General features: G+C 38.1%; 1 protein-coding gene and 1 long non-coding RNA gene across 3 annotated transcripts; both read right to left on the bottom strand.

Annotated features, from left to right (window-relative positions):
- Nucleotides 1-2,047: 2,047 nt before the first annotated feature.
- Nucleotides 2,048-5,756, bottom strand: LOC141279809 (uncharacterized). Its single transcript, XM_073815307.1, has 4 exons — nt 5,370-5,756; nt 5,089-5,247; nt 4,794-4,889; nt 2,048-3,001 (listed from the first exon to the last, which is right to left on the bottom strand). The coding sequence occupies exons 1-4, from the start codon at nt 5,754-5,756 to the stop codon at nt 2,687-2,689; spliced, it is 957 nt and encodes a 318-aa protein (XP_073671408.1). The 3' UTR covers nt 2,048-2,686.
- Nucleotides 5,757-5,870: 114 nt separating this feature from the next.
- Nucleotides 5,871-18,450, bottom strand: LOC135735416 (uncharacterized). Of its 2 annotated transcripts, XR_012337088.1 has the most exons (6): nt 18,185-18,450; nt 17,505-17,596; nt 17,161-17,255; nt 16,490-16,579; nt 6,489-6,630; nt 5,871-6,353 (listed from the first exon to the last, which is right to left on the bottom strand). It is a non-coding gene; the product is annotated as an uncharacterized lncRNA (long non-coding RNA). The 2 variants fall into 2 exon arrangements; XR_012337087.1 differs by lacking the exon at nt 18,185-18,450 and having other exon boundaries at nt 17,505-17,792.
- Between the last annotated feature and the right edge of the window lie 2,928 nt (nt 18,451-21,378).

Below are 21,378 nucleotides of genomic sequence, written 5' to 3'. Positions count from 1 at the left end.
AACTGCGTGGGGCGACGGTGTTTTCAACCATAGACCTGGCCTCAGCATACCATCAGGTTCCATTGCATCCTGAAAGTCGTGATTTAACGGCATTTATTACTCATGACGGGTTGTTCCGTTATAAACGTGTTCCGTACCTGGATGACCTAATTGTTTATGGCAACACAGAGGACATCCATGACACTCGCTTAAAAGCAGTACTTCACTGTCTGAGTAAAGCAGGTCTGAAACTAAACATGCAGAAATGTAAGTTTAAGATGCAAAGCTTGAAATTTTTGGGGCACACGATTTCTAAAGATGGATTACATCCTGACCCCGATAATGTAGCCGCTGTCGTGCATGCGCCTGCTCCCCATGACATGGCCTCACTGCGCTCATTCCTGGGCCTCACCTCTTGGTATAGTAAATTTCTTCCTGATTATGCAACAGAGGTTGAACCCCTGCGGGAAGTTTTAAGAACCTCCACAGACACAAACTTCCTCTGGACTGATAAGGCCGCTCAAAGTTTTGCCACACTGAAGACACTATTATCTAAGAGCCCCATTCTAGCTTTGTTTGATCCCCGATTGCCAACTTACGTGAGTACTGATGCTTCTGATTATGGTGTGGGAGGAGTTCTTTCTCAGCTACACGCTGATGGTACTGAGCGCATAGTGGCATTTGCCTCCCGGACTCTTTCGTCAGCTGAAAGGAAGTACTCGACTGTGGAGAGGGAAGCATTGGTGTGCGTGTGGTGTGTTGAAAAATGGAGGACGTATCTATGGGGTAGACATTTTGTTTTGCGCACTGACCACCAAGCCCTTACAACACTTCTGACATCAAAAGGCACAGGAAGAGCTGGCTTGCGAATTGCTAGGTGGTCAGCCCGTCTGTTATGCTATTCCTATGATGTTGCATTCCGCCCGGGGAGATACAACACCACAGCAGACTGCCTCTCTCGACTCCCCTTACCTGAGACGAGTGACCTAACGGACGAACCAGAAATGGTTGCCACTGTTTCTCACTTACCTGCTTTGTCAGCCTCTTGAGTTCGCTTCTGCATCAGAGAGCTGCCTTCAGTTAACTCAACTCCGTGAACAAATTCAGAACGGCTGGCCTAAAAACAAGAAGTCAGTGAAACAAGAAGTAGAGCCTTACTTTCACATTAGGCATGAGCTTTCGGTGGAGGGTCCGCTAATTATGCGGGGTGATCATTGCCTAGTGGTGCCATTGTCTCTGCGCACAAGACTGGTGAATTTAGCTCACGAAGGACACCAAGGCATTGTACGGACTAAACAAAGACTTCGTGAGCTCTACTGGTGCACTGTAAAAAATAAAAAGTTGACTCAACTCAAAATTTCGAGGCAACTTGCTGCACAGCATTTTTGAGTTTACTCAACTTTTGAAAAAGTTGTTCACTCAATTAGAATCACTGAGTTAAGTCAAAGTTCTCTTTTTGTTCAGCCAACTCAGTTTTGTTAGTTAACTGGACTTATTTCCTTTTTGACACAACTCAATAAAAGTTCTCTATTTGTTCAGCCAACTCAGTTTTGTTAGTTAACTGGACTTAATTCCTTTTTGACACAACTCAATAAAAGTTCTCTATTTGTTCAGCCAACTCAGTTTTGTTAGTTAACTGGACTTAATTCCTTTTTGACACAACTCAATAAAAGTTCTCTATTTGTTCAGCCAACTCAGTTTTGTTAGTTAACTGGACTTAATTCCTTTTTGACACAACTCCATAAAAGTTCTCTATTTGTTCAGCCAACTCAGTTTTGTTAGTTAACTGGACTTAATTCCTTTTGAAACAACTCAATAAAAGTTCTCTATTAGTTCAGCCAACTCAGTTTTGTTAGTTAACTGGACTTAATTCCTTTTTTGACACAACTCAAATTATGTTATGTGAACTTTTTCTGTTCTAGTTTGCATTTACACAGTCTGTAAAATAAAACCAAATGCTTGCTTCAAATTTTGTTTACTTTGAACATTCTGTAAAGAAATACAAACAAGGTCAAATAAGTGTCATACTTCCTAACAGAAAAAATATGAGTGTCAATATAATAAAAATAAAGAAATACTGGAAAATGTCAAAATCAATAACACAAATTAAAAACATAAAAACTAAAGATAAATGTATCCCTTTTCACATGTAAAAGCTTTGACTCTATTCCTTAGAATGCTTAAAACATCAAAACATCAATGAACATGTAAACGTTGCAGTTTAACACTGGATGGTCAGTCCACCTTTTGAAATGTAAAATTAAATTAAAATTTTTCTAACAAAAATACACTTTTGTATAAAATATTTGTAAAAAAAGTACAAACACAAATTAAAATACAAATAAAATTACAATAAATAATCTGAAAATGAAAAATAAGCATACAAATAAACAAAACAATTAAAATGACATTGTAAGACTTCAAAGTTACATTTCAAAAACTTTAATATTAATGTCCTAATGTTAAAATCTTAGTCTTAATCTTAGTTTAATTCAAAAGATGCTCACAACTAAATTAACAGTTCTCAGCAATAATACCCCTGTAGAGCAAAAGTGTCAATGTGCATAACACAAAAAAAAATCATCATAATGTCATTAAACAGTCTTAAAACATACCTGAACATGGGTAAACAATTCACAACAATTCAACAATCTGTTTTACCTTTTAACATACTCTGTTCCAACTTCAATTCACACAATTTTAACTTTCACAGCAAGAGTTTTGTTTTTAAGGACTGTACCCTCGCAGAGCACTGAGTGCCCATTTCCATGAACACCTTCTCAATTACTTCAAAAGTATATTTCAATTCTTTGGGGTATTCAAAATTCAAGGCAAAGACAAGGCCAAACAGGTATGAAACCGCAGATGGAAGGTCTGGAATGTCCTTCAGAACAATTGCCTCCTCCAAAACAATCGCAAAGTTTTGAAAGGTTGGCAATTCGCTAGAGGCGACATCATCCTCAGTTATCGCCAGAATTCCCATTTTTATCCCTCTGGTCTGTCTGTCTATTGGCGATGTGTCCTAATGAAACAACAAATACATCATTATCAGCTGATATCAGTTTTATAACTTTATTCTGAAAAACAACTAATTATATGAAACAACCAGATATTATAGGTTTAGTGTGGATGGTTTATGAAGATTTGTTTATCTTGGATGTGGTTAAGATGTGGAGGCAAATGCAATGTGTACATAATCAACTATCATGTTGTATGTTAAAGTTTTGGTTCCAATTGGTTCCTATATTGTAGGAACAAAACACCTACCTAACATACTTTAAATATCACGCACGCACACACACACAAAAAGTTTGCATATTATTTTACTAATACTAATTTACATTTAATTGCATTATTTATCCTTTGCAGAATGCAAGTGAATGATGACCATCAGTGAGCCTGTCATTAAACATCATTATAAAGTATTATATTGATTAATGCTACATTCAAATCATCCTAAAATCAAATAAAAATAAATTTGCTCACAATGCAAAGATTTACTACCCTTGCCCACTAAACAAAATCATGTCCAGAAGATGTCATTGTCACAAAAGTTGTACATTAAAAGACATCCACTGAGGTGACAAAATGAAAGTTAAAGGGATACTTCACCCAAAAATGTAAATTCTGTCATAATTTCCTCACTCTCATGTTGTTACAAACCTGTACTATTTTCTTTCATCTGATAACACAAGATATTTTGAGAAATGTTTGTAACAAAACCAATCGTGGACCCAATTTACTTCAATAGTATTCTTTTTCCTACTATGAAAGTGAATTGGGTCCACCACATGATGTGTGTTCATCAGAACAAAATAAATTTATGCAGGTTTGTTACTACATGAGAGTAAATAACTGAATTTTCATCTTTGGGTGAACTATTCCTTTAACTTTTTCCGATTTCTTCTGAATGTACAATATAGACATTGATAAATACTTTGTACAAGGTTTATTAAGAAATAAATAAACAGCCACAGACCCATTCATATGTAGTAAAACACATGTTCACACCTTTGGACAACGTAGCATCTGTAATTCACACATCTTTGTATTGTAAGAGACACCAGATCGGAAGGAACACGAACAAAAGACCTTCTTGATGTGAGGAGACAGTGTTTCCCAATGAGCCACAAGGGGTGATCTTTGCAGATATTCGTTTATGTTTATATGTAAAATAAGATGAAAAAAAATACATCTTAACCCCTTTTAATTGTCTGTAAGAAATTCAGTAGAAATACAGTCAATATGGTTAGTAGTAAGCGAAGCTGGTAATGCGCCCTCTGTAAACACCCTCTGCTGAAATCTTGAGATTTAATGTCTTTTACTTGCAATACATTTTTTAAAATGCTTAATCATCATTTAGTCAATAGTTAGCTCATTAACTTCAACATGGTTTCCATGTTTCTTATCATTGTGTATATTGGACTCATAAACACTGAGCGGTGTTCACTGAGGATTTTTGTACCTGCAATTTTTTTGCATAACCATAAAAAAATAGTCAGCAAAAATCAAACACTGTCTCCTTCAGATCTGGTGTCTCTCACAATACAAAGATGTGTTACAATGTAATACAAAGAAGAAAGTTCCATGAATGTCTATATCGGATGGGCAGAAGACGTCAAAAAAAAAAAAAAAAAAAACGTATTCCGGCTCGTCGTGTCCAGATGATGTCTTTTTAACGTGTTTCACAAGTTGTATGTTGAAAAGACATCTTACAGACATGAGTTTGTTTAGTGAGTTATTTATCCTAAGGTTATGTGCCAATACGTTGTCAAGACTTGATATCTGCAGAAGAATTAATGAAACATACTCACCAGACATTTTTTTAAAAGTGCAGAAGGATCTTCACGGAGAAACAATGGGAGACCTTCCAGAACTGTTTGCTTTCGGTGATTCACAATATTTGAGGTCTGAAAAATGGGTAACACAAAAATAAATAATTGATAGACACTGCTAACCCATTGCTACAAAGATCTAATTCAGCATTTAGTTTCAGTCCATCCATGTTTACTTGAAAAACACACCATAATTTCCCCGCCTACAAACACAAAAGGGCTCTGATAAATTGTTAAGTTTAGAGATTACACATGGTTGTCATTAACATGTTACCTGTTGATCAAGCCTGTTAAGAAGATCTTCCATCTCTTTTCCAAAAGCCCCCTGTCTTGCTCTGTACAACTTCAGAAGTTGTGGTGTATGCTGGTGTAACGATAATCTGAATTTATCAAGGAGATCCACATTGGTAATGCGTTTGAACTCATAACCAATCTTATGAGACAAAAAAAGTTTCATCAATAAAACAATTAACAAACATAAAAACATCACAAAATTAACCCCAATTATAAAGACTACTACCACTAAATACCTCCACTTATGACTATTACTCTTACCTCATTTGAAAGAAACAGGGCAGGCCATCGTTCCAGCATCTCAGCCACCATTGGCCCAACTTCCACAACCTCTTGTCGCCGAAGTGAAAATGTCAGGTTCATTTTCTGACTGATGAGCGTCTCATTTTTATTCCTCTTCTTTAGTTCCTCTACCAGTATGAGTCTTTCCTCCTCCAGAGTATCATCAGACTGGCCTGTAGGATGATCCGGTAAGTAATTAACCTCTTCTCGTTTGGCCTTTTTAAGAGACTTTCTGTGGTCTTCACCATCTCCCCCTCTTTTTTTGTTGATACCAACTTCATGGCAACCAGCTGATCGCAGTTTTGACCTGTAATTGCCAAGTTTGTATTTTAGGCTCATTTTCCACCCATCAAATCCTTTCCCCATACCTGGCTCTGTAAGGCAGGGATGCTTCAACACGAGTGCAGAAGCGACAGTTTCAATTTCCTCTGGGAGTGGGTAAGCTTTTACAGCAAAAATTGCCTCTACAACTTTCTCCAAGATGTGCGACTTCATTTCTCTTGGTACACTTAAAGCCTTGTTTGTTTGTTCATAAACCTCATTTGCTTTGCGAAGTCTAAACTCAACATCATAAGAGAAAGTAGGAATTGGAAAAGGTGACGGCCACTGCGATGTACTTCTCATATAGCTCTGAACGATGGTTGAAGGACTCTGGGAGGACGACCTTGACACACTGGCAGTATCAAGAGAGGAAACAGATTGGGTATCAGATTGTTGAGTCAAAGACAAATCTTTGTCCAACACAATTTTTAAAACCGCCCTCTCAGCTGGCAGCTCAGAAATGTCTGTTAAATTGCACAGTTCGTTTCCAAAGTCAGGGTCCTCGTATTGTATGAAAAAGTCTTCTTGAATCTCTAACTTTGATTTTAGTTCTGCTTTTAAATTATCCACCGAGTCAGGCCGCTGTGGAAGTTGGACCTTCCGAATGTTCTGGGGTGAGATGAAGACCCGAAGCAACATTATCTAAGAGGACAAGAAACCAAAAACAAGTTGTTACTATGTGTGCATGGTACAATTGTAACTTTACATGCCAAGCTTTGCAAGCTATGACAAACTTTATTTTTTTGTTTACAAGAATTGTTTACAAAACTTGCTTACCTTTTAATGTAGAAGAAAGACTTTCAGAGATACCAGGAGCTTTCCTGCTACTTTATATGCTTGCAGTGGACCAAGATCATTCAAAGACTCAGGATCCAGAATCACTATCTCTGGATGAATGTTTTCAACAAGCTCGAAGGACCTGTAATGTTTCAAATACCAAGATGAAAGTTTGTCAGAGATAAATGACACATGGTTGTCAACAACCATAATGCTGACAATCCTATAAAATTCTGGCAAACCACTGCACTGCCCAGCAGAAATGATCATGTCCTTGACATATCGGACACCTTGGAGGCATAAATCATAGCTTAAAGAAATGGTTTTCTGTTGAGGATACTTTTTTGTGACTGCTGCCCTCAGTGTTGCATCTAATGAACCTGTCTCAACTACTTTAAGTTTCTCAACATGTAACTGTGGCTTGAAGAGAGAGTGTCCATCCAGAAAATAAGCAAACATCTGCTGATGCTTTGTTGCAAGAGAAAGAAGCACATTCTTGAAATTATGGGTATCATGCACAACTTTTTTAAAATAACTGTGCTTTGCCTCAAATCTAATAGTCCATAATTCCACTAATGGCCCAAAGCAACGGATCAGGTGTGGATAATGATCAACAAAGTGATGCTTTGGTCGTATGCTGAAATCAGGAAAAGTCTCTGCAAGTAAGTTACGATGTTCTGCTATTTTACTCTCCAAATAGCACAATGTCTCATCTGAGAACTTTGTAGATACAACCAATTCTACAATGTCTTTGAGGTTAAGGCTGAACGATTTGGGAAAATAATCTAATTGCGATTTTTTTTTTTTTCCCAAAATTTCGATTGCGATTTAATATGCGATTTATTTTTATCCTTTTTTCCCAACAAAACAACGAATAATTTGGATACGACCAAACACAATATTAGATACATTTAGTGTGAAATGTTCTTTCACATAGGCTGGGCCTATTTGTTAGTATTAAATTCAAACATGTATGACTTGAAATAAATTACATTTTTATTGAACTTCTCAGTACAGAAACATCTGTGGCTTTGCCACTGTGCATTTAAATAATTTAAACAAAAACATGCACTTTGTAAACACTGTGTGCAAAATGTACAGTCTTAAGAAAAAAATTATTTAAAATTATGTATCTTACTGCTCCCTAGTCAGTAACATTTCACACAACTGAAACAAGGAATTTGCATTGAAAATATTTTGTAAAATCAAAGTAAATAAAGTTATAAAAAAAGAGAAATGCACTTTTAATTTAGACAATAAACTATTTTTTATAAACTGTTTGAATGTTATAATATAGATGAACCTCACTTATCTCAAGTACACAACAATAACACACCACACAGACTAAATTTCACTACGAGTATGGCACTGCCAGACATAATTATCCAACAGTTCTGTTCTCAGTGGCTCACAGGTTTTTTGCTAAGAAAACCAGAATATTGACTTTTGCTGGCTTCAAGGATGAGCGAGTGCAAGTCACAATATTTCCTCCTGTGCTAAAAAGACGCTCTGAGGGAGCGCTTGTAGCAGGTACACAAAGATACTTGCGTGCCATGGTGCACAACTGTGGGTAGCTGATCTTGTGCACCCTCCACCAAGCCAATGGATCATCTTCTCCATCAATGGTAGGAGTCATCAGGTAATTGTTTATCTCTGCCTCTGCGACATCTTCAAGACTTACAGGCAAAGAAGGAGAGGCTGAACTGGTCTTAAAAAAACTGCCAAGAGACTTCTTCGGCTTTTCCCCCAAGGACTGTGCACTTTGAGGCATCTGAACATTTTCAGTACGAGACCTCTTCTCCTATTGAAACATGAAAACAACAGCCATTAGTTTTCCAGTTAGATTTTACAGAAAATGTTTGTTTTTGTGAAATACATAATTATTTACCAAATGATATGTACGTTGTGCCAAGTGTACTATCTCTGTCTTCAGACGAGTCTTGATAGCAGGGATGTTGTCTGTACTGATGTACTGTATTTTGAACCTAGGGTCCAGGAAACAGGCAACATCCAAAAGCTCCTGGATGTTTGGGTCTCCATATTTGTTGTTGAGGTATGCTAGGACTTTGGTTTTTATTGATTTAGTCAGGTCAGTGTCCTCAGCATCTTCAGCCAGGACTGATGTGGCAAAAAGTTGGAGAACTGGCTTGAGGTAGGAGATGCTTACATACTCCTCTCCAGAAAGAGCATCAGTAAACTCCAGTAGAGGATGCAGTGCCTTGTGAATCGACTCCAACACGTCAATATCCTGCCAGGTTGGGATAAGGGAGCGTGCATATCGATCTACAGACAATACCTGAGAAATGGCTTTGGCCTGTTCAAGCACTCTGGCAATCATCATTCCTTTAGAACCCCATCTTGTTGGGCACTCCGTTATGAGGTTGTGCTCAGGGAGTTTGAGCTCTCTCTGTGCCTCCGTCAGGGCTGCTTTCTTCTTCCAACTGTGGGAAAAGTGCCCCACCAGCTTCCTGCACAGTCCTGTTGCCCTTGACACTCTGTCATCTTTGAGTGCATTTTCTAAAAGAAATAAAAAGTAGTGTATTACACACAATTTGAGTTTTGTGATACAAGGCTCTCACTATTACACACTCACATTAGCTGTAATTCTGAAATACACTCATCCACACCACTGTCCTCTCTCTCTCTCTCAATTAAAAAAAATGCAGGTGGGCATTTCAAGTAAAATGAATTTACATATTAAAAAAGGAGTGAAAGTATGAATTTTTTTAATCCCATCCGATTTATATAATATCATTATTTTATATATATTTGTATATTCAGCTGTACTAACCGACGCATCTCTCTCTCTCACACGCGCGCGCGCCACGCACACACACACACACACACACACACACACACACGATAACTTACCAATGGCAAGATGTAATCTGTGGCCAAAACATTGGAGCCTCGTCCATTCATTAAGCCGCGCAGCAAGCACCATATTCGACGCGTTGTCCGTCGTGATACAGACGTGATTCTCCTCGTGGAGATCCCAGCTGACAAACCCTTCTCTCAGGCCGGCTGCAATATTTTCCCCTGTGTGATCGTCTGGGAAGTAGATCGTTTGTAGGCAGCGAGCTCGGAGGTTGAAATCTTCATCAATAAAATGGACTGTAAGACTCTGGTACGGCTCAGCTGTGCGGCTTGACCACATATCAGTAGTGCTAGCAAAAAACTCCACCGTTTTAAGTTCCGCGGCGACTTTCTCTTTGCACTTTTTGTACAGCTCCGGTATGGCAGTCTGACTGAAGTATGTGCGGGAGGGCATACTGTAACGTTTATCAAGCGTATGTATTAATGCCATGAACCCAGGCTTGGTCACCGTGCTGAGAGGCATCATATCTTTGGCTATGAACTCGGTTATTCTCCGAGTGATTTCCCCGTGCCGTTTTGAATTACGTTCATACGGAGTGACACTTTCGAACATTTCTGTCAGTGATCCCTGTCTTGAGGTATTTGGCTTGACTCTCGCACTGGTGCTTGGCATTTTGGTCATACAACTGTCATGCATTGATTTGTGGTATTTTTTTAAGTGCTGAAACAGATTTGTAGTGTTTCCCCGTGAAGTAGCAATGGGAGCACGGCATGCTCTGCACAACACCTGACGCTGCTCAACATCATCTTTTTTAAAACCAAAATAGTTCCATACCACCGACGTGCTGTTCCTCTTCGAGATTAAAGTATCAGCTGTGTCAGTTTCTGACTGTTCCGTCGAGCAAGAGGCCATTGCGCTGGCCAGCATGAAAAAGTGATGCAGCCGTCTTCTCCGCTCTTTCGCTCGCGTCACGTGACCACCTCAAATCGCGCACGTTGCGATTAGAAAATCGCGTTCTGTCAAATCGCGATTTTATCGCAAATGCAATTAATCGTTCAGCCCTATTTGAGGTGCATTAAGATCTCCCACGCAGGGTCATTTTCTGGGATACTGCTGCCAATCATGAGAGGGAGTAATCGCAACAGTGTCTAATTTTCATGTCCGTTGCCGCCGATTGTTCCTTTTGCAAAGCTTGTTTTGGGAATTTTCTGTGGTTTATTCACACGATCTGCATACTTGTAGGGAAATGTATTGATACGACTATTTAGTTCCTGAAGTGATATGAATCCTTTTGAAATCAAGTCCTTCAGACATCGAGACAATTCAAGAGGGACGATCCCCTCAAAAAAGTAGTGTAAAACATCTGGAGGAAATCCTGTAATTGGATGAAAGTATGATAAGTGCTTGCTCAGAGCACATTCTCTTTTCACACCATTCAAACTACGGAGCTGGTCATCATTCTGAAGTTCCTTCAACAGAGAATCATGTTGTTCTGGAGTTCTTAACTGAAAATCTCCAGGCTCAGTGCTTGCAATTTGTTGATGACTTATTAGGCAGAATCTGCAAAAGTTGTCAACAATGAAGCTTTCTTGGAAGCCTGCAAGGCCTTGTGCTCCAAGGTTATCGGCACAGACACAAAACACAGTTCCTTTCACGTACTGCTGTAGAGCCGGGACAAATATCCCCACCTGTTCCAGTGTCTTTATATCCTTAACCAATGGATCAAGGAACCTCTCATAACCAAACAATCGCACATCATCACTCTTTCCAAGAACTGCTAGATTAATTAAATTTAGACTTGAACGACATTTTGAAGTCAAATTCAGAATGACCCAATATACAGCGGTAACTTTATGAATCTTTCTTGAGGTGCCGAGAGGGTTGCAGACTTCAAAGTCATCTATATATAAACCCAAAGCTATGCCACTTTCTCTTTCACCTAAAAGTTTGTTCTCCTTGTAGTATCTTCCATCCTGAAAAGATTTGTATTGGCCAGGTAGAGACTCCTGATTAAACACAACCTTGTCCAAAACCAGTTGATGTCTAAGTAAACAGTCCAGCTGCTTTGCAATGGAAACATAGACGTAAGAATTTTTTTGTGTCCTCTCATACAAATATTCAACGGGTTCAATCAGTTCAAAGTGCTCCCGAAAATACAGATTTCTTCTGTAATCTGTAGCGAATTTGCCTTGTGCGGAAGTTGTTGCAAAAAGAGGATTTGATTGAAAAAGTGCATCTGTAATGTCTTGCACAACCTGATCGTTTTCCGTTACAATGTTATGTTTGGCAAGTATCTCCCTAATTGTATCAGGAGCATAACACTTTGAAAAATCTAAAATATCATTTAACTGTTCCACTATTTTCTGTATTGCACTTTTAGAAATATGCAACACTGTTTGCATAGAAAGAAAGAGTTGCGCAACTTTACGTTCAAGTATGTCAACATCAACAATTTCTGAGTCCTGTTCTCTCCTTTCTACAGGGTCTTGTGATGAGGTTGCAGGTTCAAGATCATCATTTGACTCGGTCTCTGTGTCATCCAAGTGTTCTCTAGGGTCCTTATTTACTAATCTGAAATCTTGTGTTGTGTGATTTTTATGTTTTCTTGTTCTGTGACTGCTAAAGGTAGAACGATTGTTGGTTTTAAATGTGGATCTCTGGAAGGGGCACAGTACAGTTTCTTTATTTTGTAGATGTCTGCCAAGGTGAGCAAAGAATTGGGCTTCAGTACAAATCTCGTTAAAATCACACAAGTCACATAAAAATGTCACATTTTCTCGATGTTTTCTACTTCTGTTGTGTATTCTTGTAAGATGTGATTTGAGTGAACTTCGGGTTTTAAAGGTGCAAACACAGTTTTCATAAAAACAATTCCAGTTTACTCCTCCTCCATGACGCAGTCTTGTGTGTTTTAGAAGGACATCTTGAGTAGAGTGGGTAAATTTGCCAATTTTACATTGCATATGGTGAGCTCAGAAAAACCTGAAAACAAAAACATGGCCACTAAATAAGCTGCATGTGTTTGTGTCTATTGCTGACCAATGTTTGTTATGTTTATGTAAAACTTATTTTCAAAAAAAAAAAAAATTATTTACGAATATAAATCGGATTGTGCCCATTGTAAAAGAAGAGTCTTAAAAGGTTAGTTAATCCAAGTGTGACATTTCTGTCATTAAAGGACAAGTTCGGTATTTTACACTTAAAGCCCTGTTTTCAGATAGTTTATGATGAAATAGAACGGTTCTTACTGAAATTTCGACATATGCGGCTGCCCCAAGAATTTTGCGTGTTGGTTGTTTCACATCCCACCTCTACAATGGGTGAATAGGTGCACTGGAACAATCCTTTCTAAAATGCATTAAACTTTTGTTTACAAAGACGTGAATCTCACCGAGTGGCCAGGGGTGTTCACTGATATGCTCACACAAAAATCGCTGCAAAAGATGCTTTCCAACAGCTGTTTTACCATTCTTCCACTGAGAGCTTAAATAATAGACAGTCCAGCCCAGTTGGTGGTGATAATTCACCTTTGCCAATTGCAAAAATACAAACAAGGTTCCCGGTGCGGAGTAATACAAAAACTATGATAAAACCTGTTGGAATGCGTCTTTTGCAGCGATTTTTGTGAGCATATCAGTGAACACCCCTGACCACTCGGTGAGTTTCACGTCTTTGTAAATCAAAGTTTAATGCATTTTATGAAGGATTGTTCCTGTGCACCTATAAAGCCATTATAGAGGTGGGAGGTGATACAAGAAACACCCAAAAATTCTTGGGCCAGCATCATATGTCCAAATTTCAGTCAAAACCGTTCCATTTCATCATAAACATTCTGAAAACAGGGCTTTACGTGTAAAATACCGAACTTGTCCTTTAATGTCGTCCCAAACCCGTAAGATCTTGTCCTCAGAACACAAATTTAAAGGATAGTTCACCCAAAAATGAAAAGTTTATTTGCTCACCCACAGGGTATCAAAGATGTAGGTGACTTTGTTTGTTCAGTAGAACACACATGATAATTTTTAACTCTGCAATGTATTAGTCGTATAACAGGCTTGTGACAACACACTGACGTCCTAAGACACGAAAAAATCAGTTTGTGTGAAAAACCGAGCAGTGCGTTTACATCAATGAGTGCGAGAGATCACTTCCGGCACAAGAGCACGTTCAGACTTCACACACATCGAATGCTCAAAGCAGTTGGACTTAATGGTAATGATATAAATTATATAAAATTAAATGCCGTTCATTTTTTTCACACAAACCGATTGTTTTGTGTCCCAGGACCTCAAGGTGTCATCACGAGCTGCAGGGTTTGGATTTGTCTGCATGTTTTTCATTCTCATAGATTTTGTTACCATTTTAATGCATTGTAGGACTAACAAACTGCAACGGTTGGAGTTAAATCATTATTTGTGTTCTGCTGAAGAAACAAATTCACATCTTTCAGATTTTCTGTCATTTTTTTCTTTGGGTAAACGGATAAATGTCACATTTTCATTTTTGAGTAAACTACCGTATTTCCTCAAGTAAAAGCCGTTATTCAAATAAACGCTGGGCCTCTGATAGTGGCCGGGGGCGTGGTCATCGCGGACAAATAAAGGCCGGTCACAAATTAAGCCCGGGGAAGATGAGTGCTGGGGGGAAATAAGTCAGAGCTTAGCATGTCAACTATATACGCCTTGTCCGTTTGGTGAGACGCGCGCGCAATCCGCGGAGCCTTGCGTTGCGGACCAAAGCGCGAGTATAAACAAAGCTTAGCTTACGCGCAGTGAGAGCGTATTCGCACCAGAGCACGTTTTAAAATGAGAGACATCAACTGCGTGAGCACTCACCTTCATCTGCCTTTGTTAAAACCTTTTAATGCGCGCAGCAGGGCTAGTAAATATCTATGGTGCACACGCAACAGATCAACTATGCGATATCATAGGCATGTGAGAGGGCTTCATATGACTAAATAAAAAACACAGACTTAACATTACGATGGGTTCCAGTGTTAAGAGAGTGCTTTACCTCCTGCTTTGCTCAAAACAAATGCATTCTAATGAGGAAAGCGAGGGGACGATCGCGCAGGGGCATGATTTAGATAATGTGAGCGCTGTGTTATCTCCTAAATGCATTCAAGTTCATCATAATGCACAGCTGCCAATAGATGGCAGTAGCTCCATTGGATGGGTCTCATTTAGTGCTACTGACAGACTTTTCAACAACCTTGAAAAAATATACTGTTAAAATCTCTATCCACTAGAACGCAATCGCTTTTAATTTAAAGGCTAATTTAAAACAATTATTTATCAAACAGATGGAATTTGAAATAAAGGCCTGTCTCTAATAATGCCTGCTTTAAATAAAAGCCTGTTACCTTTGGCAGTTTGGGTAAATAAAGGCCCTGGGGCCTCATTTATAAAGAGTGCGTACGCACAGATTTGATCGTAAAGTTTGCGTACGCAAAAATCCACTGCAAAGTGCATATTTATAAAAACTGTCTTTGACGTGGAAAAGTGCTTAACGCCACATCAGGGTCTGAGCAGACGTACGCACTTTTGCTTGTCTGATTGCTGCAGGTTTTTGGAAATATAAGCCAATCTTGCTGCTCGAAATTTGGTTTAAACATTGAAAAGTGCTCTTTTATATGTCTGTGACATTAATTAGGCTCGTTTAAAGGCGGAGATCTGAAACTGCTCGGCTGCGCACAAGTTCAAGTTCATTTGCGATTTATAGATTTGAAAGGGGTACGCGCGTTTTTTGCACGTACGTTCGGTTTATGAATCACACGTACGCATTTTTGATAAATGATCGTAAGATCAAATTTAGGATGGTTTTTACGCAGCATTTTATAAATGAGGCCCCAGGTCTTTGAGTTATTACGTTATCCCTTTAAGATATTTAAGATGAAATCCGAGGGTATCTGGGTAGGGTTGCACCAGTTGTTCGTAAATTCTTACTTAAACTGGGACGTAAAGTCCAAACTAGAGGCTTAGTATCTACTAGCTAGTTTATAACTAACTCTTTACTTTATTCGGTTGCACCATTTGTTCTTAAGGCAGAAAGTAGCTAGTAGGTCATAAGCTCTCCGTAAAGTAATGCGTTGTCGCATAGAATGACGTCTATTTTCTTAACCCAATCACAAGCCTTCTAATGGGTAAACAGGAAATAGTCTGAACAGTACATAATTTCAAACTCATTCTTGACTCGCCTAAACTGAAAGTTAAAAAAGACATTAAAGCAAACGTTATCGAACTCAAAACATTACACTTTTAATTGAAAGTATATATCGCACACATGGAGAAGAAAATAAACAGGAAGAAATTTTTTATCTTATTTTAACTGATGGATACACAGAAAATTAAACAGTTCTTGAAAACTCATTGACGAACTTGCGGCTTTACATAATTAATTACGAGCTCATCGATGTAATCTAATCTGGCTGACATCTTATTCCAATCGTTATTCATGGACAGAGGCATCCACAAATATTTAGTTACAACGTATTGTTACGTTTAAACTAAGTTTAATGGTGCAACGCAAAAACATTTAGTAGTGCGCAAGTTGTAACTTAGTGCCCATTTACGTCGTAACTTACACACAGCTGGTGCAACCGGGCCCAGATCCACACAAGCAGCAATGACACTCAGTCTTTTGAGGTCTATCAGGATATCAAAAGACATTGATAAAATGGTCAGCATGACTACAGTAGTTCAACATTAATATTATAAAGTGACCAGAATAATGCGTGTGTGCAAAAAAAAACCCAAAACACTGACTTTCAACAATATCTAGTGAAGGCCACTAATTTGAAACAAGATTCATAAAACATCAAAGCTTCATAAATCAGTTATTCTATAATCACCATCACTAGATATTGTTGAATAAAGTCTTTATTTTGTTTTGTGCACATAAAGTATTCTCATCAATTTATAATAATAATGTTGGACACTGTAGTCACATTGACCATTTTATCAACGTCTTTTAATACCCTTCCGGACCTCAAAAGATGCAGTGTCATTGCTGTTTATGTGTGGATCTGACAGAAAGCCTTGGATTTCATTAAAAAAAATCTTTGTGACATATTTTCTCCTTGATGATCTTTCATACAAACTTGCTTTAAAATAAGCTTGCCCAGTGACATTATGTTACTTTAACACGACTTCAGTTTCAAAATACACAGAATAAAGATACTTACTTTAAACGATGAAGTTTGTTGCAAACTCGTGCTGCACGTTTTACTGAAGATCAAAATGCCACCATTCCACGTGAGCTCCAACAGGGTTTTCTGTGATGCAATAAACATTAAGTCAAGTTTATGTGACAAATCGCACATTATTTCTAATAACTGTGTTAAATATAGCCAAGATTTAAAAACATTACGTTAGATTTGCAAGATATAAAACCGGGAATGTGACACATTTTCTCCTTGATGATCTTTCATACAAACTTGCTTTAAAATAAGCTTGCCCAGTGACATTACATTACTTAACACGACTTCAGTTTCAAAACACACAGAATAAAGATACTTACTTTAAATGATGAAGTTTGTCGCGATCTCTTGCTGCACGTTTTACTGAAAATCAAAATGCCACCATTCCACGTGAGCTCCAACAGAGTTTTCTGTGATGCAATAAACATTAAGTCAAGTTTATGTGACAAATCGCACATTATTTCTAATAACTGTGTTAGATATAGCCAAGATTTAAAAACATTACGTTAGATTTGCAAGATATAAAACCGGGAATGTGACACATTTTCTCCTTGATGATCTTTCATACAAACTTGCTTTAAAATAAGCTTGCCCAGTGACATTACATTACTTTAACACGACTTCAGTTTCAAAACACACAGAATAAAGATACTTACTTTGTTTAAACGATGAAGTTTCGCGATCTCGTGCTGCACGTTTTACTGACGATCAAAATGGCGCTGTCATTCCACGTGAGCTCCAACAGAGTTTTCTGTGATAAAATAAACATTTTAAGTTAAGTTTATATGACAAATCGCAAGTTATTTCCAATAACTGTGTTGATATAGCCAAGATTTGAAAACATTACGTTAGATTTGCAAGATATAAAACCGGGATTGTGACATATTTTCTCATTGATTAGCTCTTTCATACAAACTTGCTTTAAAATAAGCTTGCCCAGTGACATTACATTACTTTAACACGACTTCAGTTTTAAAACACACAGAATAAAGATACTTACTTTGTTTAAACGATGAAGTTTCGCGATCTCGTGCTGCACGTTTTACTGACGATAAAAATGCCACCATTCCACCTGAGCTCCAACAGAGTTTTCTGTGATGCAATAAACATCAAGTTAAATGTATGCACATTATTTCCAATAACTGTGTTGGATATAGCCAAGATTTAAAAACATTACGTTAGATTTGCAAGATATAAAACCGGGATTGCAACAGTTTCTCCTTGATTAGCTCTTTCATGCAAACTTGCTTTAAAATACGTTAACGCTAGCCCAGTGACATTAACGTTACATTTATTAAATAGGACTTCAGTTTCAAAACACACAGAATACAGATATTACTTCTAACGATGAAATTTGAGAAGATTAACGTTACGTTTGTCGTGTTCGTGCAAGGCGCTATCATTCCACGTGAGCTGCAATGACGTTTTTATGATGTAAAACAACACAATTACATTTTCAGTTAAGTCTATGAGACGAATCGCACATTATTTCCAATAACTGTGTTGGATATAGCGAGGATTTGAAAACATTAAGTTTAAGATTTGCAAGATATAAAACCGGTATTCCAACATATTTTCTTCTTGATTAGTTATTTCATGAAAACTTGCTTTAAAATAAGATTGCACAGCGCCATTACATTACTTAAATTCAGTTTCAAATACACAGAAAAATATACTTACTTTAAACGATGAAGTTTGGTGCTATTCCACAATCCACATGAGCTCCAACGTCCACATAGGCTACAGTGCGCATGCGCCAACAACCAAAAACAACTTGTGTGCTTTAAAACTTGCATGTGTATATCCAGTCAACGGTTAAATGTAAGTTGGTTAAACAATTTTTGAACCAACTTATTCCCACTTGTTAAGTCAACTTTTTTTTGTTTTATTGTCCAGTTAACTAATAAAAAATAGTTGTTTAAACTTTTTGCGAGTTGGATTTTTTACAGTGTGGCCGCAAATGGGCAAAAACGTAGAAACCTTGATTGCCTCATGTGTGACTTGTCAGCTAAACGACAAAACGGCCAAGCCTGCACCTGCACCTATCATACCTGTGGAACTACCTAATGGTCCATGGCAAAAGGTAGCAATCGATATTGTGGGACCATTTGAGTCTGCTACTTGGGATTGCCGCTATGCCATAACACTGGTAGACTACTACAGTAAGTGGCCAGAAGTAGCTTTTGCATCACATGTGACAACGGATGTCATAACCACTTTCCTGGACACCATCTTCAGTAGAGAAGGCAATCCACACTGCTTAGTGTCTGATAATGGTGCACAACTTACCTCTACGGCTTTTGCTGATTTCTTGGAGGAACGTAACATTCAGCATGTGTACTCCAGTGTATATTATCCACAAGCTAACGGGGCAGTGGAGCGATTTAATAAAGTGTTGAAACAGTGTATCCAATCTGCAATTCAAGAAAAGAAGCCCTGGAAGGCAGCTGTGACGCAATTCTTGCATAATTTTCGTGCTACGCCACATGCTACCACAGGGGCTACACCATTCGAGCTTTTGCGTGGCCGCAAGATGCGTACAAAACTGGATGTCCTGCCTGTCAGCATGAGAGCTAAGACACGTTCGGAGATTAGTGATACAGTGGCTCGTAAACAGCAGAAATGTAAAGACTATACAGACAAAAAGAGAGGCGCTAGGGTACCCACATTCAAGGAAAAGGACTGGGTGCGTATTAAGAAACCTGAGCATGTTCGCAAAGGTTCATCAAAGTACACTGCTCCCTGTTTGGTGAAAAAGAGAGTGGGTCCAAATACCTTCCTGTTGGAAGATGGGAAGAAATGGAATGCGTCTCGTCTCACTGGAGTTCCAAATGAGGTGTTGTTAAGTCTGGGAGAAACACCAGAAGGAAAAATGAGTGTACTGCATCATGCTCATGTAAATGAACAGCAAACGAGTCCCAGAAGGAGTGTGAGAGTTCCTAAACAGCCAGCTTGGCTGAAGGACTTTGTGTTAGGGAAAAAGATACAGTAGAGGCTGTGGGAACAGTCATGATTCCAATTCAGTTAATTGTTGTTTTGGGTGTTTACTTGAGTTAGTTTAAATGTTATTAAGATACTCCTTAGAGAAAGTGCTAGGAGTTCATACACATTTGTTTTGCTCTTAAACTTGTTATAGATAAAGCTAATTGGTTAATACCGGAATTCTTTAATTCTGTATTGTTTACAGTATTGGAAATATAGTACGGTACTAAGTTGTAATGTTCCATGACAGTACCTTAACCAAAATGTTTCAAGAAAAGGGGAAATGTTGTGTCTGCAGATTGATTGTGTAGCCACTAGATGGCAGTAGTGAAGAGGAGAAGAGTGAAGTAAAGAAGAGAGGAGAAAGTAAAAACAGTCTCGTGTCTCTGGTTATTTTCTTTTACTGATTATAACCTACAAACATCACAACGGGGATTTTAAACGACAACGCGACAGGAAAAACATCAAGACCAAAGTCAATATTGGAGTTAGTTTTCCAAGATGGGGCTCAAGGGACACTGAAGTTTGCTACTTTCTACACGCCGTCTCTCCGCCCATTTATGTAATCTGAGGTACTGAGAAAAATGTTTTTCATCTTTTCTGACCTCTAGCACAAACACACGGTGACAGCCCTATATTTAGCCTTTCATTGATAAAACGCAGCTGATCTGCGCGTCTTTCATTTCATTTTACAAGCGTGTGAAAATTGCGCGATCTTTTTTCACCAATATGAGAGAAAGCTCTTACATATACACGGACATGTAACATTTACATAAAACATAAGCATTGGACTCTGACATAATATTCGCGTCCATTTAAACCCGTCATTACTCTCGCTCATGATTAAATGACAGGAGAGGGACTCGTCCACAGACAATCTCCTCAGTATTCTGGAGAGAAGCGGTCGAAAATGGACAAAAAGAGACGGATTAAAACACATATTTAATACCAAGTTTAACAGCCCCTGTGATATTTTTCCTCACGTCGACGAAAAAGGAGTGTCTAAGCTACGCTTATGGTTGCTTTTTGTATGTGATTTTAAGCGAACATATCATGACAATCAGACTTTTTCCATGTTAAACATAAATCTGTGTGCTTTGATGGATCACAGGCAAAGGACATTGCAAATTGTTAATTTGTTTTTTTCATTGCTTTTGCTTTGTAGCTACTGGAAGCCATGTTAACCTTGGCATGACACGGCTGGGCCACCGTACGAGTTAAAACGCATTCCGAATGGGGGGGGGCTAGAAAGTAATATTCAGTTGGTTGTCATATAGACTTTCACCGCTAGATGGGAGTAGATCTTACACAGTGGAGCTTTAAGTAGAGTTTTAGACCAACTATCTAGCTAAAGAAACAGCAATCAGTAAATACATTTATAGCCGTTTGATTTTCAGGATGAATCTGCTTTAACCAGATGTGCACATGGCAATAATGCCACACAAACCAGACAACGGGATTAATAAACGTTATAGTTGTTTATAGATTTGGATCGTACTATACATAAATGTACATTAAAATAAGCGCATTCTTAAATTAATGGACAAATCATTGAAATGTTGCTAGCTTGAATCACCTTGCCATATTAACTAGCTAAGTTACTTCATTTCGTGTGGTGTAAGTCCCCGTAAGTCCGTTGCGTTTAGTATACATCAACATCACTGATAGATGATTAAAACTACCCTTACGAAAAAGAAGTATACTTCAAGTTAATTTTATTAAGTATACGTAAGTAATGTTGGAGTATAGTTTTAAGAATACTTTATGTAGTAAGTGTACTAACATTTATGTTCTAGTAGTATACTTGTAAGTGTACTGCTTGAATAACGCTTGGGACTAAAGTGGCCCACTTTTAGTATATAGATACTTCTAAGTGTACTATAAGTGTAAGA

Source organism: Paramisgurnus dabryanus, chromosome 7 (assembly GCF_030506205.2).
Source record: "Paramisgurnus dabryanus chromosome 7, PD_genome_1.1, whole genome shotgun sequence".
NCBI lineage: Eukaryota > Metazoa > Chordata > Actinopteri > Cypriniformes > Cobitidae > Paramisgurnus > Paramisgurnus dabryanus.
This window is presented reverse-complemented; position numbering and strand designations above follow the sequence as displayed.